We start from the raw sequence: 25,227 nt of genomic DNA, 5'->3' as shown, positions 1-25,227 counted from the left end.
GGCACATGGACTTAGTTGCTCTGCAGCATGTGAGATCTTCTTGGACCAGGGCTTGAACCTGTGTCCCCTGCATTAGCAGGCAGATTCTTAACCACTGTGCCACCAGGGAAGTCCTAGTAACATTACTGATGTAGGTAAAATGACCATGATAGGGTCAGGGAAGAGAACATGACTTGATGGGGTAAGTGTGTTTTGACACATATGATGAGGCTCAAGAAACTGAACCCATTTTTTCGGCATTCTGTAGGCCCCTCTGGAGAGTTTTTTTTCGAGAACTACCCTTCTGTAGGCGCCCCCCCCCCACCCCGAGACCTATCTCCCTGACTTTGTGTTTTTATTCTTTTGCACACCTCAATTGATACATTCATTTTGGGCTGGGTTTGTTGGCATTTTGAAACTGAAAATACTTGATAAACCAAATGTGGTGTAGCCATACAAGGGAATATTAGTTGGTTATAAAAAGGAAGGAAGTACTGATACACGTTACAACTTAGATGAACCTTGAAAACATTATGCTAAGTGAAAGAAGCCAGTCACAAAGTCCACATCATTCCATATATGATTCTATTCATATGAAAGCCCAAAATAGTTCACTCTACAGAGCAGAAAGTAGATTAGTGGTTGTTTGGGGCCAGGGAGGGTGGGAGTGGGGGTGGAGTGTACAGTGACAGCTAAAAGGTACAGGTTTCCTTTGGAGGTGATGGAAGTGTTCTAAAATTGACTCTGATGACGATTGATTGTACTTATCTGTGAACATACTAAAAATCTTTGAATTACACACTTTAAATGGGTGAATTTTATTTTATGTGAATTATATCTCAGTAAAGCTGTTTTCTAAAAATATTGAAGACACTGTGTGGTCATGTTTTTCCTCCCCAGCCCATACCCACCTTGAAACTAGAATTCTAGTGAGTTTAGAATTAATAATTATTATCTATAATTAAATGACTAGGGACTTCCTTCGTGGTCCAGTGGTTAAGACTCCATGCTCCCAACGCAGGGGGCCCGGTTCGCTACCTGGTCAGGGAACTAGATCCTGCATGCCGTAACTAGAGATCCCGCACATCGTAACTAAATATCCCGTGTGCCGCAACGAAGACTCGGAGCAGACAAATAAATATTTTTTAAAAAATGACTATTACTTGCCTGTAGCTACTTTCCTTGTCATAGCTTACTTTGTACTATAAAGAATATATAATTTTGTTTTCTGTCACCATGGGGGTATATTTAATGCCCTAACATGAATATAGTAATATATACTTGTATAAAGTAGGTGAGTTCTAATTTTTGTGCTTAGATCTAAGGAATTAGACTCTTGAATTAGGACATCAAATGCATAATCTTCTTCATTAATCTAGTATTCTATTATGAAATACAAGATATCTTCTAAATCTAAAAAGGTAGAAATGCCCTTAAATATTCCACTCAAGTCTCTCTGGGACGTATTTTTCAGATGACACCATTCTGATTCCTGATCCATCTCACCAAGAAGCAGATCCAGGGTAAGAAAGCCAAGCACCAAATGCAGCCCTCCTCTAACCCCCAAGTACCCATCTGCTATGTCTCCATGTCTTCTGTTCTAGTCACACCTGTTGTGACAATGACCCACAAACATTGTGAGCGCTTCGGCTCACCCTGATGTGAAATCCTTCCTCCCTTTCATCCTTGAAGACTAAGCTCAAAGTTAAACAACCTTTCTCTCAATAACCAATCTCAAAGTCCAGTGCATACTTATAATCAGTTCATCCTTTGGACTCGCATAACATGTGACTTGTACCTATTTTATACTGCCTTATATGAACAATTAATAGCTTTACAAATGTGTATCTGTTAAGACTGTAGGGCCCTTGAGAGGGAAAGACCATTTTTATATTCTCAATTTAACATTTTATTAGGCTAAGAGTGTTATACAGAAATATTCAATAACTTGATTAAAAAGAAATGTAACTGTGAATCACTATTGTACATCTATAACATAGAATATTGTACATCAACTATATTTCAATTAAAAAAATAAATTTAAAAAATGTCTATAAGCATCTCATCAGATGAACAAGTTACTGTGATGTGTATGTATCTAAAGGATGCACAGTCCTTCCCTCTACACCAGCTCTCTCAGAGACAAATGACAGACGCTAGCAGATTGCCAGGTAGGGTTTTAGAGGTGGATGAAGGTACAAAGAACGGATGAAAAGAAGAGTAGTTACAGGGCCACTTCAGGGTACCTTTTCTTTGTGCTGGGCTCAGCTAGGTAGGTCAGGTAGCAAACAAAGGATGATTTGAAAGTTTTCGAAAGCTTTCCTGCCAAAATGCCTCTTGCATGTTTCAGGGTTTTTTTATGTGGTACGCGGGCCTCTCACTGTTGTGGCCTCTCCTGTTGCGGAGCACAGGCTCCGGACGCGCAGGCTCAGCGGGCATGGCTCACGGGCCCAGCCGCTCCGCGGCATGTGGGATCTTCCCGGACTAGGGCACGAACCAGCGTCTCCTACATCGGCAGGCGGATTCTCAACCACTGCGCCACCAGGGAATCCCACCTCTTCCATGTTATACTACTAACTGAAATGTTACCACTGTTGTAGAGTCATCCAGCTCTACCCGCTGTCGAAAGGCAAACAGGCCTGAGTGGGTGGGGATAGTATGATTTTCAAACGTGCCAGCCAGCTGAATGCAAGTTGATAAGCGCCAGCAGTGCAATGGGCCAACAAAAGGTAATGCCTAGGCTCCTGTCACAGGGAGGTTCTGACCAAGAATGGTGAAAAGGAAAACTAACACCCAGGAAGAAAGCAATAGGAGGCAAGGAAGTGCTCCAAGAGAAGAGGCCAGAGTGAGTCAACTTCACAGGGGCTGGCAGGACGCTAATCAGCAGTGGAGCTGCCGGCAGCAGAGAAAGGGGTATTTGCCACTGCACTGTCAGAATGGAGTGACAGAATGTATGGGTGTCACGAACTATGGCAGAGGTTAGCGGCGGCGGTGGGGGGGGAACCGAAGGAAACCAACAAGAAATACAATTAGGGCTTACCAAGGATGTGGCAACTGTGGAACATAAGCTGAGATCAGTGAACGAATTCAGAGATTCACGAGAGCTGACAGAGAGAGAAACAACCAGAAAGCAAAAGGACAGAGGCAAGACTGATCTGAGGGAAGTGGCCATCATGTACAGTCCTTCCTTATCTTCTAACACTGTCTTTCACCTCTTTGCCTTTCCTCCATCCTTTCCTGCATTCACATACCATCTACCTCAATTCTTAGCTGTCTGAGAGGCAGAGAGTCAAACCACAAGACATGTGGTCTCATGATTGGTTTCATGCCAGTCTTGGCCTGTGCCCCACCCTTATCCCAAATTACACAAAAATAAAGAAATTATTTCATCTTTCTCTTTATTCTCAAAATATGAAGTATAAAACTCCAAAAGGAAGAGGCTGTTCCTTGTGTGGTCTCCAGTGCTTTGAGGAGCAGAGCTGAGCCCCCAGGAATGTAAGAGGATCATCTCAAAAAGCTAGCAGTAGCTAATAGGCTGAGTTCGACAGCCCCAAGTCAAATCCCTGGATGTGTGGTAGGGCTTGGGCTCTTGAAGAGGAATAGGGGTGGAAATCATTTTGTGATGACAGCTGAGCAGAAGAGCACTCTGTATCAGAAAGGTCTGGTGGGAGAAGCAGGGCAGGTGACACTCCTTTCTGCCACTACCTAAGGGCAGAGGCACGTGACTCCAGCAAGAGGCCAAAGTAGGTAGCAGCTCCTTGGATCCCAGAAGGGAGATGCCAGACCACTCCAGGGCTGGTTAACTGGCATTGTCAGGCAGTGGAATGCTAGCCATAAGAATGGAGACAAATTGCTCCAATTTCTGCGTAACTTGCTTCCCGGCCTCTAGTACTTCCTTGTGATTGGCCTTCTCCTGGCTTTCATAATCCAAGATGACCTTGTTAGTGATGAGGGAGAAGCCAAAGACTCGAAGTCCACAGTGCCTTGCAACTATAACTTCGGGTACTGTGCTCATGCCTGATGTGGAGAAAGAGGGAAACCAACTGTCAGGATCCGCAAATGACTCTTTTCCTCACCCTTTAGCCTCACCTCCATTAATCACCTCGTTGACAATTTAGCATCAAGAAAACATCCAAAGAAACAGCTAAATTCGTGTCAAGCTTAGGCTGTTCTGTACTGCCTAAAAGAGTCGGGCCTCAGAGGGCCTTGCACATCTCTTATAAATAGAAATTTCTATCTGTTTGTGGTCATTCTAAAGTCAGTTCTAATGATGCAATTCTATCTTCCAGCCAAAGGGTACAGAAGGTGGCTATAATGATATTTGTTAAAATAATCAGAAACAGTCATCAAATTATGGACCGCTCATTAGCATTGCAGTGGTTAGAGCCCTTGGTGGTGGGTGGTGAGTTGATGCTACGATGCAAACCTTCCACCACCTTTCAAGTCAGTTTAATTCAATCTTCCCTTAAGTCAGGCCCTCTTTCAGTTTATCATCTAGGTCTATAATCTTTTTCTCTTTTCCATCTTATTTTGCCAGAACCCTCCCTCTTCAAGCCTCCAGCCAAGTTCCCCTCCTCACCAACAGCATCTGCTCCCAGCTTCTGCAGCAGACGACACTCTGCCACAGTCTCAAAGCTGGGGCCTGCCACCATCACATAGGTTCCTTCCCGTAACTCTCTCTGCTCTCCCATTTGTTTCCAGGTACTGTGAGCCTTCTGCCTCATATCCCGGTCGTAGGCATCAGACATGGCAGGGAAACGAACTCCAAACCTAGGGCACAGGTTGGATTATCTCAGATTAATGGAATAGAGTAAGCTCTCTCCCAACTCCCAGACAAGTCCTTAGAGCCCACCCATCTATACAAAAAGGAGCAGGATAGCTACCTTTCATCATTGGGCCCTCTGAGAGGGTTCTCACCGCAGAAACCAGGTAGATTGATGTGATCGCGGATCAGCATGATATCTCCAACCTCAAACTCGGGGTTGAGCCCTCCAGCTGCATTGGTGACCACTAGAGTGTCCACACCCAGAAGATGGAAAACCCTCACTGGGAATGTCACCTTAGAAGCAAAAGATAAAAGATCAGAGAGTGTTCTTTAAAATGTCACCAATCCACCCATGCAGATGATACAGCATGATACAGCATAAAAGACGAGATACAGCATGATACAGCATAAAAGACGAGAAAGAAGGGGACCAAAAATCTACTTTGCCTGGGTAGTTAGGTAATAAAATAGGAGAGCTCTCTCCCGCTTCGTCCAGACCCAATCAGGTTTGTGTCCCTGATTTACCTTCCAGAGCGGGTAGCCTTCATACATGTGGAACCTGCCCTGCATCATCACACAGCCTCTGCCATTCAAGATCCCAAACACCAGTCGGCCAGCATGACCTGGCACTGTACACAAAAAAGAAAGGGAAATGCATGGACAGATGCTTTCATACAACACATATCCACTGAGTACCTACTCTGAGCCAACTCACTGTGCTCAACAGGTGAGGGTATACTTAATCAAAAGAAAACATTATCATCTCCACTCTCAGAAAGTTTAAGTCTGGTGGGGGAGATAGAAACTAATCATAAACTTAGATATAAGTACATCCTGAGATTAGAGCTATGGGGGTGAGGATGTTCAATGTGAACACACATCAGTTTCTTTTTAAAGAAATTTCAAAAGAATGAGAAAGCCATACTGTAAGAGAATATAAGAATAAAAAATAGAATAAGTGAGTAATAATGAATGCAGTGAGTGTCGTAATTATAGACCTCTTTTCCAAAATTTCCAAAACTCTCAAAATCTGTATCCTTACTACCCTAACTAAACTATATGCTTCCTCCCTCCTGAGAGGGAGCTCATGGTATATTCTAGCTTCCTAAGGAGGCTAGGAACAAGGAAAGGGGCTGAGGTTGGACCCATACAAGTCTCCTTTGTTACCCACAAAACAATCCTGTGGGAATACGTACCCTGAATGGGGCATGCAGGGGCATGGGAGTGCAAAGATAACTCTCCACACAGACACAGTAACCATTATTACCATTTCTCTCATCTAACATTTCTCCTTTAATGGACATGGCTGACCTATCCCTTAGAGAATGGATGGTCTGGGAGAGGGACCAAAACAAAGAGGGAGAGTTGAGGGATACTCAGAGATTGAGGAGCTTATAAAAAAATTACAGGGCTTCCCTGGTGGCGCAGTGGTTAAGAATCCGCCTGCCAATGCAGGGGACATGGGTTCAAGCCCTGGTCCGGGAAGATCCCACATGCCACGGAGCAGCTAAGCCCATGAGCCACAGCTACTGAGCCTGCACTCTAGAGCCCGACAGCCACAACTACTGAGTCTGCGCTCTAGAGCCCGCGAGCCACAACTACTGAGCCCACGCGCCACAACTACTGAAGCCCGTGCGCCTAGAGCCCGTGCTCCGCAACAAGAGAAGCCACCGCAATGAGAAGCCGGCACACTGCCGCGAAGCCCACACACAGCAACAAAGACCTGACACAGTCAATAAATAAATAAGTAAAATAAATTTATTTTAAAAAAAATTGCCAGTAGTAGAGCAGAGGTGACACAGTTAGGGAAACCCAAATAAAGTATAAAAAGTAAATTGATAAAGTTTTAAAAAATTAATCCACTTAGTTAGTGCAGTGCCCTTCTCACTGCAGGTAGGAGTGGCAGGTGGAGCCAGAGTCACTACTATCTCTCTTAGAAAACTTTGCACTCCCTTCTCTCACTTTTTAATATTTCCTTCTCCAACCCCATCCCCACCTCCCTGCTCTGGTCTCCCAGTCTTGCTCCAAAGGGCATGAAAAATATCTGTTAAAACTCTTAACTCTCCAGGGAAAGAGGAAGGAAAGTAGAATCTGAAAAATTAATAAATAAACCAACAGAAGTTAGTTATCTGAGAAATTAATAAGTAAACCAAATAAACTACTCTTGTCCTTTACTTGGTCCTATTTCACCTGGCCCTTCTCTAAGCCTCATCCACAGCATGCGGAACGTCCCCGACCAGGGACTGAACCCACGCCGTTGCAGTGGAAGTGTGGAGTCTTAGCCACTGGACCACCACGGAAGCCCAGCCTTAGAGCTTTTGGCTGCTATTAGGATGCTGGGTACACTATCCTCAGAACTCCACTGTGCATAGGGGGCCCTTTCCCCTTCCAAAGGGTCAGTGTGAATCAAGTCCTGTGTATTCATGTATCACCTGGGTATTTGTCTGCAAGAACGTGGCAGTCTGTGTGTTCATTTGTTGCTGTGCACCAGTGTGTGCCTTACCCTAGGACTGGAGTTAGAGCTGGGGAGATTGGGAATGGCAGGAACACATGGGACAGGGAAGGCCTGACTTTGTCTGGGAGCTTACAGGCACTGCTCTTTCCACTTAGGCTACAGACTGAAAGAAATGAGAGAGGTGTATGAGGATATGGTGACCATAGTGTGTATGGGGAAAGAGTGTGCAGGGGAAGTGTTGTAGAGCTTTAGGGAGCTGAGTCATTAAAGCACAGGAAATATGTCATCATACAGTAACATAAACATGCCCTACTAAAACATTTCTACTGGGGGAATTTCCTTCTAAAGTCATTCTGATTCTTGGTGGGTTTTTCCCTCTGTTACAACAGTTGTCTCTAGTCAAATGCTATAGAGGATAGCCAGGGTGTAGAAGCATTGCCCTCCCATCAGAATCCCATCAATATCCCTCAGTCCTATCCCTCCTCCCCCTTGCCAGCACCTGTACTTTTGGGAAAGTTCGGTATTTCACTGTAGTCAAAGATCTGGGCCTGAGTTAATCTGTCACTCAGACCTCCTAACCCAGAACCACAGATCACCGCCACTTGAGGTCGGTGTTTGGTGTGAGACAAAAGCCATTTTGCAGTGTTCTGATAATCTTCATACTTGAATCTAGGAAAAAAAGGAAAACCAAGGTGAGTTTCACTTCCATGCCAAGGGTATCATAAACTAATGACCTTCAGCGTAGAAAGGCTGACTGAGGTACTAAGGTGACAGGGGACAGAGAAGTGGGCCAAGGAGCTAGACAAGCTACTGCACAAAAAAGCAAACCCAGGCCACAACTTTGGTTGTCAACAGCTGGAGCAGAACTGACTGCATAAGTTTCTCAGCAGCTGCTTGTGAAAACTAGACTCTGGAGCCCACCCCTACAGAATGGGGAGAGACCCCAGAATCGCTATTTCCTACAAAAGTGCCTCAGGTAATTCTGATTCAAAAACCAGGTTTCAGAATTCTGGTCTTGAGGAAGCAGAACTCAACAGGGATTCTAGTCCCAATTTTGTCTTTATTAGGCAGGTAACTTGTGCTTCAAATTCTTTCCTCTAATGTAAAGCAAGGGAATGTAATCGGCCTCACTTATCTAACAGGCTCAGTTTGAAAATGAATTTAAAATTTACTAACAAGCTCCAAAGACCTTTGACTCCATAAATCATGGTTCAGGTCCACAGCACCTGAACCTCTTTTACAACTTTCCCCCCCTGCCCGTGTTTCCTCCCTGCCTTCTCCCATCTTTCCTTCTCTTCATCAAGGTCCAAGGTCCTTTGCCCTTCAGAGACCTAAAGGCATACGCTTACGCAGAACCCAGACATCCCCAAGAATCAACTGGGAATTTTTCTCACAATTCCAGTCCAATTCTCTCATACCTAGCTGGAAAAAACAAGGAGAAGGGACGGGGCAGGGGAGGAAACGACGACTGAGGTGTGACAGAGCTGAACACAACTAACCAAGCCTCCAGAGGAAACCTCTTTCTTCAAAAGTGCTGCCTTTACAATACACCGGGCTACCCTCAGGGAAGTAGCTGGGTAAGGGACCGGGTCGGGGCAATAGAACCGGGGTCATAGAATGATGAAGAGAGAAGCAGTGAGATGGTAAAAGTGAATCAAATAGCATCCCCAAGAGGCGCCAAGGAAATGAAATATGTGTGAAGCCCTGGCCACCCAGCACATCTAGCCACAGCTTACAGGACTTCCTCATTGGCCAGCAGTCTCCCAAGAATGCCCTGAATCCCTGGGCACCCAAAAGCCACTTTGATCCCTACTGCTGGAGACTTGGGCTGGGACTTCAAGGACCAAAGCCGAAATAAGCGTTTTCAAAGGTGAAGTGGGGGGAGGAGGCAGGATCTGTTGCTCAGTTCAGTGAATAAGAATTTCCTTCTCTCCTTGGAGACGACATCCCCAACTTAATTGAAACTCCACCTTGGAGGAAAGAGAGGCGTTGTCGAGGGACGTGAGCAATCTCTCCTCTGAAGGAGGAACTCCAGATATGGGCGCCAAAAGTACCTCGCGGCTTTACCTAGACTCTAGAATGGGAATCTGTGACGAGCACGTGGGTTGAAAAGACCTTCTCTGTATGTGGGTGGGGGAGTACGCTCCCTCTACACTCACATTGCAACGCGTGCGTGCACGCACACACACCGGCTTCTTTGGCGAGTCGTCTACGGTCTACTAACCTGTCCCCTTCCTGCTCTGGTGGCGCCACCCCTGCTCGATTCCCGCGCGCGCCCCTGCCAGCGCTGGCCGCCCCACTGCCGCCTTGCCCCTGATACTGGGCTCCGAGCCAGGCCTCTCTGCATCCCCGGGGCGCTCGTTCCCTCTCCTGGCCCCCTCGGGGCCCAGAGTGCTGGGTTTCCAGTTCTCGATGACAGCCATTTCCCCTCCCCAGGGGCCTACGGGGTTCCCTGGGCCTGGTACCCGCCTCACCCGTCGTCCATGGTCCCGCCGACGCCCTCTCGATCAGTTTGCCCTTCTCCGCTCAGACCTACTCCACTGAGCTAAGCTACCGCCAGTCACCGGGTACGATCCACACAGCGCATTGTTTGCAACGCGCTGGCTTATATCCCCAGCTCAGGAGTCCCAGCCAATGGCAGGCGAGTACGCGACCGGCCCCGTCTCCATGGTGACACGCCCCGACTCAATCGCCGGAGGCTAGGGTGTCAACCTAATCTGAGGTCTTCCCAGCTGCAGTACCTTTCTCGATCCTCACCCTACCCACCGCGGGGGAGGGGTAGGAGCATCCAGCATTTCGCCGCTGCACCCATTTTTAACTGCAGGTCCGGATTTTCCGGCACGGAAGCCTATGAGGGAAGAGGGTAGGAGTCGGGAGGAGAGCCCCCGAACCATCTACCTGAAACCCCATTCCTGGTTGTGTCTACAGCAAATCATGAGATATTTGAACAGAGAAAAATTTAAACCTTACGTGGTGCAAATCCAGAATAAAATTAAGTGAGCCTGTGTCTGAGTTGCTTCCTGGGCAAAGGAAAAAGGGTCGACTCTAGCAATAATGCTGCTCTGGAGGTTACAGGATATGGGAGAACATATAAGGGGTCTAAATCCAGGCCCAGATGAGGAGAAGACAAATTTCTGCGGGTAAGTATCCCGGGATCCTCGCAGGAGGATGCAGCAAATCCCCTTCTCCAGGTGTTTCCAAATTCCCTGTAGATATTAAGCTTTGGGATTTGGGAATGAGAAATAGGAATTTCCAGGAATTTCCCCAGTATTCCCCAAATTATAAGTTATTCATAGAATACTTACTTCCATACATTCTTTACTCATTATTATGGATATCTAAAAAAATTGTTATATAAATAAGAAACAGTAGTATTTACAAAGAATTGTAACCTATAATAAAGTTTTATTGGAAAACACACACACACAATTCCTGGATCCTTGACACAGACAAAGGATGGGGATAGGGTGGGGATGGGATGGGGAAATGCAGACAGACCCTTGATTTACACGATACTCGATCCAAGGAATTCAGATAATTACAGAAGGATTCTTCCCCAAAATGAAAATTCCTGTAACAGAACTACGCAGCATAATGTCTTTGTAAGAATTTAGCTATTTTCTGCCTCCACTTTTATAATTTTAACCAAATTCACATCAAATCACAAATTGTCCTTGCTTAGCTATTGGAATCCTCCACCTATTTCCACCCTCCTGAGCTCTAACCTTTCCTGCTTGCTGTGTTAGCCAACACCATGACCCAAACCACTGTTTCCCAGCCCCATTTCTATCTCATTCATGTAACAAATACTTATTGAGCATCAACTATGTACCAGAACTGTTCTAGTGTTAGGGACACAAGAGTAATGACAATATATGTAAACACAAAAATAACATATATGAAGAACTGAGCACAGTGCCAAATGAACGGTTTATTCTACTGTCATTATTGGATTATTATTATTATCCTTATTCATCCAGTAATTTTAGCAAAGGTAACAATAGGGTGATCTAAAGGTAAAGTTTCACCTTAGTAATGTGACTCTGTACAATTGAGACACTGAAAGCATGATTTTGAATGATGGGTAAATTCAGTCATAAGTAAAAATCAGCCCAAGGGTAATATGTATCAATATTTGATTGCTGAAAGTTTTTTTTTTGTTTGTTTGTTTGTTTTTTGCGGTACGCGGGCCTCTCACTGCTGTGGCCTCTCCCGCCACGGAGCACAGGCTCCCAACGCGCAGGCCCAGTGGTGATGGCTCGCAGGCCCAGCCGCTCCGCGGCATGTGGGATCTTCCCGGACCGGGGCACGAACCGGCATCCCCCGCATCGGTAGGTGGACTCCCAACCACTGCGCCACCAGGGAAGCCCTGAAAGTTCCTTTTTAAACACCTCAAATCCAATCAAGTTTACACAAAAAACAAGAGTAGAACATAATTACATCTAAGAAAGCACAAACTTAATCAATTAATTATTATTATTTTTTTTTGCCTTGCGGGGAGGCTTGTGGGATCCTAGTTCCCTGACCCTCGTCAGTGAAACCACTAAGTCCTAACCACTGGACCACCAGGGAATTCCCTTAATTAATTTTAATGGACTCTGTCTAAAGTAAGTGTAGATGATCTTCAATATATCTACAAAAGGAAAACTGAGGGACAAGGCTCAGTCTTCTGTAGTGTTTCTCCTATGTCATGTAGGGAGGAACATACAGAATATATAAACATTCTGGGCACCAAAGAAATGTACTGCTATATGACAGGCAAGGACAGGTTACCAGACTGCATCTTGGCCGGGGTCACATAACCTTCAGAACCACACAACATATTTTATTCTGAATTCAAGGTCAGCAACCAAGCTTCTGAACAATCATTTGGACCCCCAATCTTTTTAATCTCGGATTCACCAATGGCCCTATGAGTTACCCTATGAGGCCTAGCAGGCCTCCTCAGGACACATCTTAGTGGTCTGTCCAACAGAAGGGCCCAGGTTCCAGACTGCATCAAGCCCTTGGGTCCCATCCTACCTCTAACCTTTGTTTGTTTGCATCTCTCATTGCTTTCCTCACAGGATTTTTACTTTTAAAGGGTACAGATTTAGGCGTTCTGTGTGTGTCTGTATATGTGTGTGTGTGTGTGTGTGTGTGTGTAAAATACTTAATGATCATAATATATATGAAATGTCTATTAAATGTCTATTATTTCTCTTTAGGCCATCTCAAGCCAAGCGTCCACAGTCCATTTTGATCTCTTTGCAATACCCCAGTCCAGAGGTTCCCAGTTTCTTAATTTATAGCGCACTTAGGAACTCAGAAAATTTTTCACAGCACCCCTAGGTCAAAAGAAATACCTAAGAGTTTTGCTTTTTAGGTAGCTGGTGCCTAACAGCTTAGTAACCATTTGAAAAAAATAATACAGACAAGTTGAAAGAAAAAATATTTTTTGTTTTTTTCTTAAATAGGCACAAATAGTTACTAATGGAATGTGTGTGCCTGTTGGGCACTGCCCAACTTCTCAAACCTTGCAGTCCAGCACTACTACCCACATTTCCTGTTCCGGGCTGATTTCCACACAGTACTTACTTTTTTATCAGACGACCTCCTAAAAGCCAACTTTGCAAAGATATTTTGTCATCAAAGGAATGTAGCAAGTTTTTTTTTATTTTTTATAAATTTATTTATTTATTTTTGGCTGCATTGGGTCTTTGTTGCTGCGCGTGGGCTTTCTCTAGTTGCGGTGAGCTGGGGCTACTCTTCCTTGAGGTGCGTGGGCTTCTCATTGCGGTGGCTTCTCTCGTTGCGGGGCATGGGCTCTAGGTGCTTGGGCTTCAGTGGTTGTGGCACGTGGGCTCAGTAGTTGTGGCGCATAGGCTTTGCTGCTCCACAGCACGTGGGGTCTTCCCAGAGCAGGGCTCCAACCCGTGTCCCCTGCGCCACCAGGGAAGTCCCGATGTAGCACAATCTAATGTTCAAATTGTGAACTACCTTGAGCTAGCAGTTCTCATAGTATACAAAAGATGTCAAATATTGCTGTGTTTCCCTTAAAAAAATTTAAATATCCCACAGTACTCCTGTGAATTTGCCCCTTGGCACAGAGTTTGGGAACTATGGCCCCAGGCACTCCTTGCCACCTCATTCCTGAATCTGTGTAGTGTAAATGAGTGGACTCTAATCAAACTACCTGTGAATGAATTCCATCTCCACCCCTTACCTACCAGCTTGTGATCCAAAGCAAGTAAAAAAAAAAAATCTCATTATGCCTCAGTTTTCTCATCTGTAAAATGGTGATAATAATAGTACTTACTCTTGTTGCAAGGATTATATAAAATGCCAGTTAAATGTTTAGATAGGTGCCTGGAATTATAGTAAGTACACAGTAAATATTGACTATTATTATTTTTCCCCTTTGTCTCTTTTTCTTTTTGATTTCTCTAGACCCACCTAACCATGAATTGGATCAGAACAAAAACTAGAGGTACACCCAGCCCATCAACAGCAACTCTAATCCTGCATTGTTTAAAACAGAAGCCACTAGCCAAATATGGCTATTTCAATTTAATAAAATTAAAAGATAAAATAAAAAGTAAAAATTCAGTTCTTAGTTATACTAACCACATTTAAACTGCTCAAAAGCTACATGTGGCTAGTGGCTACCACATTGCAAAGCACAGAAACATTTCAATCATTACAGAAAGAATAGTGCACAATACTATTCTTACCTTTTCTAGTCACTGCTCCCCAGTCTCCACATTTTACAAAGCTGGAACTATGTTTTATTCTGTACTTGTAGGGTTCCTGTAGTCAGGAACCAAACAATTATCAACTTTAGGGTGATTATAGCTCATTACTGCCTTATTATCATTTTTCTATCTTCTTCTCACCCCTCTTTGAAGTTCTGAGGTACTTCCATGTCCAGGCACACATGCAGTAACACACCCATCTTCCATGCTCAATATCAAGGAAACTGAAGAATGGAAGTGGTAGTTTCTAAGTCACTAAGTATTGGCTTATGGAGTGGGACGATATCTCGAGATAGTGACTCCCAATGGCAACTTTTATAGAAGGAGGCTCAGCCTCTTAGGACTTTTTAGGCAGGAAACCTATTTTATTCCTGCCCTCTCAACTGAAATTTCTCATTCTCTCTAGACCACAAGATAGTTGTTCTCCTATTTAAATACCTACCCCACCATCACCAAGAATCTTTGACCTTTCATTTTCTCCAGTTCCTGAAACTAAAATGTTATTTTAGTTTAGTTCCTCCCGCCCCCCCACTCCCCCCACCTCCCCATAAAAGGATCACTTTCATTTCTCTTCTCTGTGTGAGATCCCTATTTGTGCCTCATTCAGTGCAGGAACAGAGTGAAGATAAAAAGACTGACCTAACAGATCAATCCCCAGATAGAGAAGCTGACTACACCCTAAAGGAAGGGGCAAAGCACTGGGGCATGGAAAGGACATAAAACAGAAGGCAACAAAGGTGTAGAGTGATAAAGAGAAATAACCCCTTAAAACTAGACCACACCCTACCCCACTCCATCCAACTGCCCATACTACACCTCATCTTGGTTAATTCACTCTGCACATTACCAAAAACATTCTTTGCCCTGGAAATGGAGTAAGGGACCGTGTTGGTTTCACACAGGTGGCAAACTACCACCTCAGGAAAGGGTAAAGAAGAAATAGGGTAAGTGGAAAGAGAAATCAAATTGGGACCCTGGGTGGCAGAAGTGCAGCAGTTGCCTCCAGCCCCATTCTCTGCCATCTACACCGTGTAATAGTTACCACTTGGTTGGAAGCCTGAAGAAAAAAACCTTCCAAATCTTTGCAGTGTCTTTCTTTATATCCTCCTGTTATGGACTCTTAGGGACTATCTTAAAACTCATATGTTGAAGCCCTAATCCCTTAACCCCAAAGTGACTATGTTTGGAGATAGGGTCTTTAAAGAGATAATTAGATTAAATGAGGTCACAAGGGGCCCTAATTCCTTATAAGAAGAGGAAGAGGGCTTCCCTGGTGGCGCAGTGGTTGAGAGTCTGCCTGCCGATGCAGGGGACATGGGTTCGTGCCCCAGTCCAGGGAAGATCCCACATGCCGTGGAGCGTCTGGGCCCGTGAGCCATGGCTGCTAAGTCTGTGCGTCCGGAGCCTGTGCTCCGCAACGGGAGAGGCCACAACAGTGAGAGGCCCGCGTACCACACAAAAAAAAAAAAAGAAGAGGAAGAGACAGCAGGGATGTGTGCTCAGAGGGAAAAGGCCCTGTGAGGACACAGTGGAGAAGGTGGCTATCTGCAAACCAAAGGCAGAGGCCTGCTGACACCTTGATCTTGGGCTTCAAGGCTCCAGAACTGTGAGAAAATAAATTTCTATTGTTTAAGCCACCCAGTCTGTGATATTTTATTATGATAGTCCTAGCAAACAAATATACCTCCATAGCCTGATTTTTCTCAGTCTATGTGAGAAGCCCCCATCCCATAAGTAAGATACCCGGTACCAGGGGTAACATTGAAGTTATTTACCTGTATAGTACAGGAGCCAACCAATCAGAACAAATGCCAGCCATAAACTGATACCAGCCACACTGGAGTGTCCCAGCTGAATATCCACCCTGCTTGGGACTACAGCTGACAGTATTGCTCAGTACACAAAGTTCCCTCAAGATAGGGCTTAAGGTAATTAATTAATTAGTTTAATAGTCATTTATCAAGCAACTTCTATGTGCCAGGTATTAAGCATCAAAAGGCCTCCATCTCAGATACCATGCATTCTGCCACCTCTGCACTTCTGTCTTTTCTATATGCCTAGTAGATGATGTGAGTGCAAAAGCATTAAATCATAAGTCAGGGACTTTCCTGGTGGTCCAGTGGTTAAGAGTCCACGCTCCCAATGCAGGGAGCACAGGTTCAATCCCTGGTTGGGGAACTAAGATCCCACATGCTGCACAATGCGGCCAAAAAAAAAAAGAACCATAAGTCAGAAGACCTCGACTTTTCTGGACTTTTTTTTTTTTTAATTTGGTTATTACTTGGTACAGTGAGGGGAAAGCACAAGCCATGAAAAACTGAAGTGTTGTCAGTTAACAGGGTGCTAGAAAGAACTTATTATAGAAATGGGCTTGTGTTAAGAGATTTTGAAAGGGTTTAAGGAAATGGGATTTTGCTCTGGATTGAATGCTGTCAGGAAGTAGAGTAATTCTATGATTGGGTATCTAATACATTTTGTCTAGAAGGATAGAAGACCAGATAAGAGGCCAAGCTCTAATACGTAAAAAAGTAGCAGTCAGGGCTTCCCTGGTGGTGCAGTGGTTGAGAGTCTGCCTGCCGATGCAGGGGACACGGGTTCATGCCCCGGTCCGGGAAAATCTCACATGCTGCGGTGCAGCCAGGCCCGTGAGCCATGGCCGCTGAACCTGCGCGTCCGGAGCCTGTGCTCCGCAACGGGAGAGGCCACAACAGTGAGAGGCCCGCGTACCAAACGAAAAAAAAAAATGAAGTAGCAGTTATTCATATTAGCTGGGGGAGGAGGATATTGGGGATTTTTGTAGCTTGGAGTATGTTCATGTTTTGTTTTGTTTTGTTTTTTAATTAAAAATTTTTTTATTTATTTTATTTTTGGCTCCCTTGGGTCTTCGTTGTTGCGCGGAGTCTTTCTCTAGTCGCGGTGAGCAGAGGCTACTCTTTGTTGTGGTGTGCGGGCTTCCCGCTGCGGTGGCTTCTCTTGTTACGAAGCACGGGCTCTAGGCGCACAGGCTTCAGTAGTTGTGGCACGTGGGCTCGGTAGTTGTGGCACACGGGCTTAGCTGCTCCGCGGCAGGTGGGAATCTTCCCGGACCAGGGATTGAACCCACGTCCCCTGCATTGGCAGGCGGATTCTTAACCACTACGCCACCTGGGAAGTCCTGGCTGTATGTTTAAATGTTTGAGCTGCTTAAGATCTTTTCCAATACTTGTCAGAAAAACCTCCATTAGCAGTCTCCTGGCTGGGGGCAAAGCAGAGACAAGTCTAAAGACTGTTATGCCATATAAGGTGACTAAAATCTCTTTGAACTTGATTGGTAACTCAGTCAAAAAACTCTTATCATACATATATGTTTATAATTGGGGGTCACAAAATTGAGTAAAATGATGAGACATTCTTGCAGCGATAGAGACAGACTCATACAAAGATGCTTTCATAATTTAACCAGGGATGGTGGGAGAGTGGGATCTGCAAGGCAGCTTCCTGGAGAAGCCGGTCTTGTGTCCTGTTCCAGAAGTGACTTCAGTGAGAAAGCCTGGGGTGAAAATCTTAACGTTTTAATACATTTCCTTCTGGCACATCTTCACCCTCACTTTTTACAGGTATTCCTTTGAGTAGAGTGGCTAACTATTGCCTACCGTTCCTACTCCCGGTGCTTAGAACAGCCCAAACTCCCTGAAGCTTTCACTGCAGCTCATTGAGCCACGCCCCCAGGTTCTGGCTCTAAGTTCGGGCCAATAAAGTTGCGCCCCAAGGATCGCAGGACCAGGGAAGGGAAGCCTCCAGCCAATGAGAGGCCAATTATAACCTCAAAGAGTAGAAAAATCTTTTAGTGATGTTTTTGGACTAATGAGGAGCAATGACTATGCGCCCGCTCTGGGCGTCTGACAGAGGACCGGCGGCTGCCTCAAACACCAGTGAGCTGAAGCAGCCCTGCCCCACCTCCTGGTCTGGAGGTAGCGCGATGGGCCACGCTTCCAATAGCTCGAAGAACTTCTCGTCACGTGCAGTTTTTGCAGGCCCAGCGGCGTCCTGAAAGTCATGTGACAGTTGACGATGGCGCCACTCTCCCCAATGGAAAATAGGAGCTGCCTTCACAGGACCAGAAATTGGTTTGTCTCCGCGAATAATAGCACGACGGGGGCGGGGATAGCCTATCAAGTGCTGTGGGCGAAACGGGGCGGGGCAGGACACTGGTTGCGGGCGAGCTGGCCGCGCGGCGCGCAGGCGCCCTTGGGACCCGGTAGCGGCGGCGGTGGCTGCGGCGACGGCGGCGGCGAAGAGCCGGATCCTTGGCCAAAGCGGGAGGCGGCGGTGGAGGCCATGGCGGCAGATGGAGAGCGATCCCCGCTGCTCTCTGAGCCCATCGACGGTGGCGCCGGCGGCAACGGATTAGTGGGGCCGGGCGGGAGTGGGGCTGGGCCCGGGGGAGGCCTGACCCCCTCCGCACCACCGTACGGAGCCGGTAAACATGCCCCGCCCCAGGGTAAGACGGGGCGGGTCCGAGGTGTTCCCGGGGGTACTCTGAGAGGAGCAGGGGGCGGGACCGGGGGCGGGGGCGGGGCCCAAGCGCCAGGTGCGGAGCTGTTGCACCTGTGACCGGGGGCGGCTTCCTTCCCTCCGCAATCGCGACCGGAGCTTCGGAGCGGAAGGGGGTTCTGAGGAATCTGATCGAAGCACTGATCATAAGATCCCGCTGAGCTTGTCAGAAGGCTTGAGGACCAGCAAGAGTTGCCCTACTCCGTGTAGCTTCAGTGGGGGTGTCAGCAACTGATGCCAGCCCTTCTTTTTACCTTCCTCTCCAGCATTTCCCCCGTTCCCCGAGGGACACCCAGCCGTGTTGCCTGGGGAGGACCCACCCCCCTATTCACCCCTGACCAGCCCGGACAGTGGGAGTGCTCCCATGATCACCTGCAGAGTCTGCCAGTCTCTCATCAACGTGGAAGGCAAGATGCATCAGCATGTAGTCAAATGTGGCGTCTGCAATGAAGCCACTGTGAGTTATACAAATCTGTGAAATGGGTCCTGTTTCCTAGATCCTCTTTCTGATCCCTTGATTCTAGACCCGGACCTTCAGGCGTTAGCCAGCTGCTCTTGATGAAACCCAGGTTTCAGTTCCAGGAGTCTCACACAGCCATTTCCCCAGAAGCCACTCACCAAAGCTAATATTTACCATCCCTCACCTTCATACCTATCTTGGATACTTAAGCTTAGTTTTCATTTGCAAATCTCATGTTATATGCCTTTCATTTCTCTGTCCCGTCTAAGATTTTATCTCTCTGATCTCTCCTCAGAAGGTTTTTGGAGGAATTGGAAGGAATTGGGATTAGAGGTTTGCTTACCGATGTCCCCATTATTCTCTAGCCAATCAAGAATGCACCCCCAGGGAAAAAATATGTTCGATGCCCCTGCAACTGTCTCCTTATCTGCAAAGTGACTTCCCAGCGGATCGCCTGCCCTCGGCCATACTGGTGAGAGGGATAATTTGGGGAAGGGCATTAGTGGGGAAAATCGGAAAGCCGAAAAAGGGTGAATGTTTATCGAGAATGTAAAGGTGAGAGAGACTGGTGTTTATTTAGAAGGAGAAAAAGCTAAGGACTGTTGTGCCTCTAGAATGTTATAGCCATCTTTCTCATCTCTCAATAAAAAGATTGGGAGAAAAGTGGTGTCCTTTAGGAAGATGGAGAGTGTCAGAGACTGGGTGAATTATCCTGAGGTAAAAGGGAAATTAGAGGCCTGAAGTTTAAGCGATGCTCTTCCTCAAGGATTCTCTGCGGTAGGGCTGCGGGGGGTGGGGGCAGAGTATCTTAAATGTACAGAGAAGTAGAGGGACTTAGAGAGCCAGGGAGTGGGGGATGTAAAGGAGGAATAATGTAGGGATCCTTAGGATTGAAAACTTTAAAAACATAGCCTTTTTCTTCTGTACAGCAAAAGAATCATCAACCTGGGGCCTGTGCATCCGGGACCTTTGAGTCCAGAACCACAACCTGTGGGTGTCAGGGTCATCTGTGGACATTGCAAGAATACTTTTCTGGTGAGGAGAGGTATTGGGAAGCCCTGGGGGACGAGGGGTGGGCAGCGGAGAAGTAGTCATGAATATATTTCTGAGTTATGATAATGAATACTGAAAAGGTCTGTTTTATGAGGACCCATTTCCCAGCCTCCACTGCCCCAGGGCTCTCATTGAAGATGATGCTGCTTCTACTATTTATTGGTTTCTCTTTTCCTTTCTCCGTAGTGGACAGAGTTCACAGACCGAACCTTGGCCCGTTGCCCTCACTGCAGGAAAGTGTGAGTGATTAGAGAGCGGCATCGTTGAGCTGGGTAGTGAATAGAGTAAAAGCTACAGGGCCATTGTAAGTATCCATTTTTGTTTGCCTCCCCACAGGTCATCTATTGGGCGCAGATATCCACGAAAGAGATGTATCTGCTGCTTCTTGCTTGGCTTACTCTTGGCAGTCACTGCCACTGGCCTTGCTGTGAGTAACCTTGATCCAACCCCTTTCATTCTGCAGCCTCGTCTCTGTAGGCTAAGATTGGGGAAATGGCTATCCTAAAAAGAAGTGAAAGAAACTGTTTTTGTTTGTCTTAACGTGTAGATGAACTGAAGTTGAAGGAGACTGATAAACGGTCTTCACTGTTACTATCAGAGTAGAAAACAGCTATCTTCTTTATACAGAGGATAGAAAAATAGAGCAGTGGTTTAGATTGAGTTGCTATTAGGAAACCTGGCTTGGTTGTCAGACATGAAGAAAAACTGACAGATGTCTGGGATTGTTTATGTTCCTGCCTAGTGGAGGGAGCTAGACAGCTGGGCCTTTTAAAAGGTCCCTGAAGGCAGCTGCATGTGGATAGGGGACAGAGACTGAAGCTTGAGTTCCATGTTACTGTTACTAGGGCTCCTACAAAGTGGTGAGAGATCAACAGTAACCTCATCTTCCTTTTTCTTCATCAGTTTGGCACATGGAAGCATGCACAACGATACGGAGGCATCTATGCAGCCTGGGCATTTGTCATCCTGTTGGCTGTGCTGTGTTTGGGCCGGGCCCTCTATTGGGCCTGTATGAAGGTCAGCCACCCTGTCCAGAACTTCTCCTGAGCCCCACGATGACCCACAGACTGCCTGGCCCCGTCCAGGTGGGGACAGTGACACTATAAAGGGAGTGATGGTAAAAGGCTCCCTGGGCTTCTATAAGGGGAGCCAAGCAGCTGCCTTCCTTTTCCCTGCAGAGAGGTAGGAAGGAACCAGGCCCTCACCTAGGTTTGGAGGAATAAGTAAACCACTGCTGGCCATCTGCTTTCCTCCAGTGGTTGCTGTGTTTAGGGTGAAGTAGGCGGAAAGTTTCCCCTAAACCTGGGTCCTAAAAGACGGTTCTAGCCTTGTCCTTCCTATACGCTCCCTGAGAGCCATTCCTGTCCCTTACACATTCCAGGGCAGGGTGGGGGTGGGTAGCCCTGGGGGTCTCCCTCCCTCTTGTGCACCATTAGGACCTTGCTGCTGCTATTGCACTTCATCAGGGGCTGGCTCTGGTCTCAGCACCCTCAGTCTCCTCTCCCCCATTCCACGTCCTCTGGGGGTGGGGTCAGCCGCTGCTCTGTACAGAACCACAGGAACTGATGTATATATAACTATTTAATGTGGGGTATGGTCCCCTAGTCCTATATTTCCTATAATTCCTCCTTTTCAACCTTACCCCCCAGTTGCAGTATTTAACTGGGCTGAGTAGGGTTGCTCTGTCATGGGGGAAGTTAGGGACTCATCCTGTGCTTGTAAATAAATAAGGTCATGACTCTACTCTTCCAGTTGTTAAATCTGTGTGTATGAAAGGATGAGGGGAATTTTTAGCCCCACAAAGGGGTAGAATACAAAGACAGCAAGGCTGAAACTATGACTCTTTATTTTCACATGGACAGTTCAAAGGAAGTCATCAGTAGTTTTGTTTAATGTAAAAAAAAAAGTATCCCGCCCCCCGAAACACACACACATAAATCATGGAGAACTTAATTCTGTTTCTAGAAGCCTGGTTAAAGGATTCATAGTTTAGAAGGGAAATAACAGTGCATATTTCTCTAGAGAGCAGTTTTTAAAGCTTGGGAGTAAGAAGTTTAAAGCTAGTTTAGTGGGCTTATTTCCCAGGCTCAAATTGATTTGGGGGAGGTGTCACAGTGCTAGATATAGGGTGATGGGACAGTGGTCACTGCCCAGAGCCTTGGAACGGATCTTGCTGTCACACAAAGCAGGCAACAGAGAGTGAGACAATAAGAAGTAATCAAGGCGCCAACCAACGTTTTTGGATCGCGCGTTCATCATGTATGTCCAAAAGGTATAGGCATAGGCCGTGTTGGGGTAGAGGTGCCGGAAACTGTCAGTCAGTGGCACAGCCTGCAGCAATTCCCCAAAGCCATGACGCTCTTCTGGAGTGAAGCCAGCATTCTTTTTGTTTCCCTTTGGGTTGCGAAGATCAATTTCTTCATGAGCCACATTGAGGTCCCCACATAGCACAAGGGGCTTGCGGGAAGCCAAACCCTTCAGGAATTTGCGAAAGGCTTCATCCCAGCGCTGCCGGTACTCCAGGCGCACCAGACCTCGGCCTGCATTAGGTACATAGGCTGTCACCAGCACAAATGCATCATATTCAGCCACAATCACTCTGCCTTCCTGATCATGTTCCTCTTCACCTACAGAAACAATGAAACAATTAGCAAAAAGAAGTTTAAGAAAGGGAAAGCAAAGAATAAAGGGATCAAGAATTGGGGCTGGAGTGGGATATCAGCAACTGGTTTGGAAGAGCTGGGCTTTAGGAATCAACAGGGTCTCACCAATGCCATAGGAGACTTTGAGTGGGCACTGGCGGGAGAGTAGGCCCACACCACTGTACCCTTCCTTGTCTGAAGGAGCTGACCAGTACTGATGGGATAGTCCAGAGAGTGCTTGAAGTTCAGCTGGTAGTTTGTTCTCAGAACATTTGGTCTCTTGGAGGCACAGGATATCTGGGGCTTCCTCCTTTACCCACTGTGAGCGAAATGAAAGGTAGAAAAAGTATTATCAATTCAGCAGACATTTACTGAAGAATCTATGTGCTAAGTACTAGAGATACACAGGTGAGGGACTTCCCTGATGGCACAGTGGTTAACAATCCACCTGCCAATGCAGGGGACATGGGTTCATCCCTGGTCCGGGAAGATCCCACATGCCGCGGAGCTACTAAGCCCGTGTGCCACAACTACTGAGCCTGTGGGCCTAGAGCCCGTGCTCTGCAACAAGAGAAGCCACAGCAATGAAAACCCCGTGCACCACAACAAAGAGTAGCCCCTGCTCACCCCAACTAGAGAAAGCCCGTGCGCAGCAACGAAGACCCAATGCAGCCATAAATAAATAAATAAATAAATAAATAAATAGGACAGTCTCTGCAGAAGGAGTATAAGTCTAGCACACAGTATTTGAAGTTATAAATTACATAAATAGCAGGGAGACAAGAAAGAGTGTTCCATGCAACACTGAGAAGATTGGTTTTTTCCCTATAGGCAATGGATAGCCAGCTAAGATTTTTTAAGTAGTTATTTAAATGTTGGATATGCAAGAAATAAAATGGAACAAGTCCAGTAACGAGGTTTTTCTGACATGCTAGGAAAAAGATGAGGACATTAAATAAAACAATGGCAGTGGAACTGGTGGAATGGCATCTAAGAAATACAAGTGGGGGGCTTCCCTGGTGGCACGCGGAGCAACTAAGCCCGTGCGCCACAACTACTGGGCCTGCGCTCTAGAGGCCCCGCTCCGCAACAAGAAAAGCCACCGCAATGAAAAGCCCCCGCTAACCACAACCAAGAGTAGCCCCCGCTCGCCACAATTAGAGAAAGCCCCCGCTTAGCAACTAAGACCAAACGCAGCCAAAAATAAATAAATTTATAAAGAGAAAAGAAATACAAGTGGTATGATTTGGTGAAAACTTTTTATCTCTGCCACAAGAAAACGACAGTGCTAGGAACTAAAATGGGAAAAGGTGATTAAACCCCAAGATCAGTACCCCCCTCCCCTTAATTTCACTCACATCTAAACCTTTCTTCTTAATCCAGGCTCGAAGCCCATCCACATTCCAGGAGCAGATCTTCAGTGTGGCTGATTTGCCACCGGGTGAGGTTTTCTGATCTGGGGGGTCCTCATACATGACTGTCCCCTCTCCTGTTGCCTCTTTTTCATTTTTTTTCGCTCCCGCCTTGCTCTTCTTGGCCTCTGGCTCTATAAAATAAGTAATACACAATGATGTAAGTTGGCGATAACCAACTTTGATCCGCAGTTAACTATAGATCCACCGAGAGCCTGCAGTTGCCGCGACTTCTTCGCAAACTGCAAAAATGAATATACAGTCGGTCCGTACCTCTCGTTCATCAAGGGAATTATAGACATCCCCATCGCAGCCTCTAGGGAGATGGGCCTATTTCATTCTCTTACCAATCTTGGGCTCTTCCCCGTCTTCTGCCACCGCTCCCTTTTTCCCACGTTTCGGCATCACTGTAACAAACACCCTTCTGCACCAGTTCCACGTAGCCCACCGAAGCAGTATATTTATCGCGTTGCCTACAGACGCAAAGAAGTAGTGAAACCAGCTAGGCCTGGGAAAGACTCCCCCCTCGGGCGCCCCCGCACCAAGTCCCGCCTTTCAAACCGTATTATCTCTGAATTCTTTTCCCGCCTCAGTGCACCATCGGCCTTTCAGCCCCTCATTCTCAAGACTAGATCATTTCATAGTGCCTCCTACCCTCCTCACGAGATCGGCCCTCCAGCCAATCGACGGACTTAATTAAGAACCCCGACTTAGGCTTGCCGATCAAAAGTCCAGAGAAGTCCCTACGATGGGCAAAACAACAACAACCCTGTAGCTGACCTGCTTGGGTCGCAGCCTGGCTCCTCCTTAACCCAGCACAAAGAATGGAGCACGATGTGCCCCACGTGGGTAACTGGCGTGGTCACGTGATCTGAGATGCACCGCCAGTGGCGGAGGAATGCGGGTGATTGGTCTGTTTGTACCACGTGACCGAAAGCTCAGCCTTCCCAGCCTTCTCCGTGACTCCGGGGCACTGAAGGCCCCAATCCTCCATTCTTGGGCTGTTCATCGCTATGCCAGAATCACGACTCCTACTGCCACCTTGACCGGAGATCCCAGAGCTGTCTAAGAGAGAACAAAATCAGTGGAGAAGGTTGGGCTGGACCATGGGAGAGAGGCAGAGGAACGGATAGGAATTTAAGGAGCAGATGCCGACTCAGTGTTCCTGGCAGTTAAGAGAACAGGTCCTCGAAG

At 46.6% G+C, this 25,227-nt stretch overlaps 3 protein-coding genes across 5 annotated transcripts; 1 reads left to right on the top strand and 2 right to left on the bottom strand.

The window, feature by feature from the left end:
* Positions 1-1,955: 1,955 nt before the first annotated feature.
* On the bottom strand, positions 1,956-9,881 carry PNP (purine nucleoside phosphorylase). Its single transcript, XM_030844285.3, has 6 exons — positions 9,674-9,881; positions 7,699-7,868; positions 5,270-5,373; positions 4,863-5,038; positions 4,559-4,749; positions 1,956-3,996 (listed from the first exon to the last, which is right to left on the bottom strand). Exons 1-6 carry the CDS (start codon positions 9,682-9,684, stop codon positions 3,779-3,781), a joined length of 870 nt encoding a protein of 289 aa, XP_030700145.1. The 5' UTR covers positions 9,685-9,881; the 3' UTR covers positions 1,956-3,778.
* An 8,087-nt stretch (positions 9,882-17,968) lies between these two features.
* PIP4P1 (phosphatidylinositol-4,5-bisphosphate 4-phosphatase 1) lies at positions 17,969-21,722 on the top strand. 2 transcript variants are annotated; one of them, XM_030844256.2, is made up of 7 exons: positions 17,969-18,392; positions 18,733-18,923; positions 19,292-19,398; positions 19,856-19,961; positions 20,166-20,218; positions 20,316-20,406; positions 20,883-21,722. In XM_030844256.2, exons 1-7 carry the CDS (start codon positions 17,984-17,986, stop codon positions 21,024-21,026), a joined length of 1,101 nt encoding a protein of 366 aa, XP_030700116.1. In that variant the 5' UTR covers positions 17,969-17,983; the 3' UTR covers positions 21,027-21,722. The 2 variants fall into 2 exon arrangements, with proteins under 2 accessions (XP_030700116.1, XP_030700115.2); XM_030844255.3 differs by having other exon boundaries at positions 18,103-18,413.
* Positions 21,723-21,808: 86 nt separating this feature from the next.
* On the bottom strand, positions 21,809-24,929 carry APEX1 (apurinic/apyrimidinic endodeoxyribonuclease 1). Of its 2 annotated transcripts, none has more exons than XM_030844261.2 (5): positions 24,814-24,929; positions 24,381-24,506; positions 23,980-24,167; positions 22,748-22,940; positions 21,809-22,606 (listed from the first exon to the last, which is right to left on the bottom strand). In XM_030844261.2, exons 2-5 carry the CDS (start codon positions 24,436-24,438, stop codon positions 22,089-22,091), a joined length of 957 nt encoding a protein of 318 aa, XP_030700121.1. In that variant the 5' UTR covers positions 24,439-24,506; positions 24,814-24,929; the 3' UTR covers positions 21,809-22,088. The 2 variants fall into 2 exon arrangements, with proteins under 2 accessions (XP_030700121.1, XP_030700122.1); XM_030844262.2 differs by having other exon boundaries at positions 24,688-24,818.
* Positions 24,930-25,227: the final 298 nt, after the last annotated feature.

The sequence above is a fragment of the Globicephala melas genome, chromosome 2 (genome assembly GCF_963455315.2).
Source record: "Globicephala melas chromosome 2, mGloMel1.2, whole genome shotgun sequence".
Lineage (NCBI taxonomy): Eukaryota > Metazoa > Chordata > Mammalia > Artiodactyla > Delphinidae > Globicephala > Globicephala melas.
This window is presented reverse-complemented; position numbering and strand designations above follow the sequence as displayed.

Coding starts and splice junctions, on each gene's coding strand:
- PNP (XM_030844285.3), bottom strand. Junction 5,374..7,698: donor GAACTTTCCCAAAAGTACAG/GTGCTGGCAAGG, acceptor TTTTGTGTACAG/TGCCAGGTCATGCTGGCCGA. Junction 3,997..4,558: donor GCTGGGAGCAGATGCTGTTG/GTGAGGAGGGGA, acceptor TCTCCACATCAG/GCATGAGCACAGTACCCGAA.
- PIP4P1 (XM_030844256.2), top strand. CDS start 17,984: ATGGCGCCACTCTCCCCAATGGAAAATAGGAGCTGCCTTCACAGGACC. Junction 19,962..20,165: donor ATTGCAAGAATACTTTTCTG/GTGAGGAGAGGT, acceptor CTTTCTCCGTAG/TGGACAGAGTTCACAGACCG. Junction 20,219..20,315: donor TGCCCTCACTGCAGGAAAGT/GTGAGTGATTAG, acceptor GCCTCCCCACAG/GTCATCTATTGGGCGCAGAT.
- APEX1 (XM_030844261.2), bottom strand. CDS start 24,438: ATGCCGAAACGTGGGAAAAAGGGAGCGGTGGCAGAAGACGGGGAAGAG. Junction 24,168..24,380: donor CGGGGAAGAGCCCAAGATTG/GTAAGAGAATGA, acceptor CTTATTTTATAG/AGCCAGAGGCCAAGAAGAGC. Junction 22,941..23,979: donor TTAAGAAGAAAGGTTTAGAT/GTGAGTGAAATT, acceptor TTTCGCTCACAG/TGGGTAAAGGAGGAAGCCCC.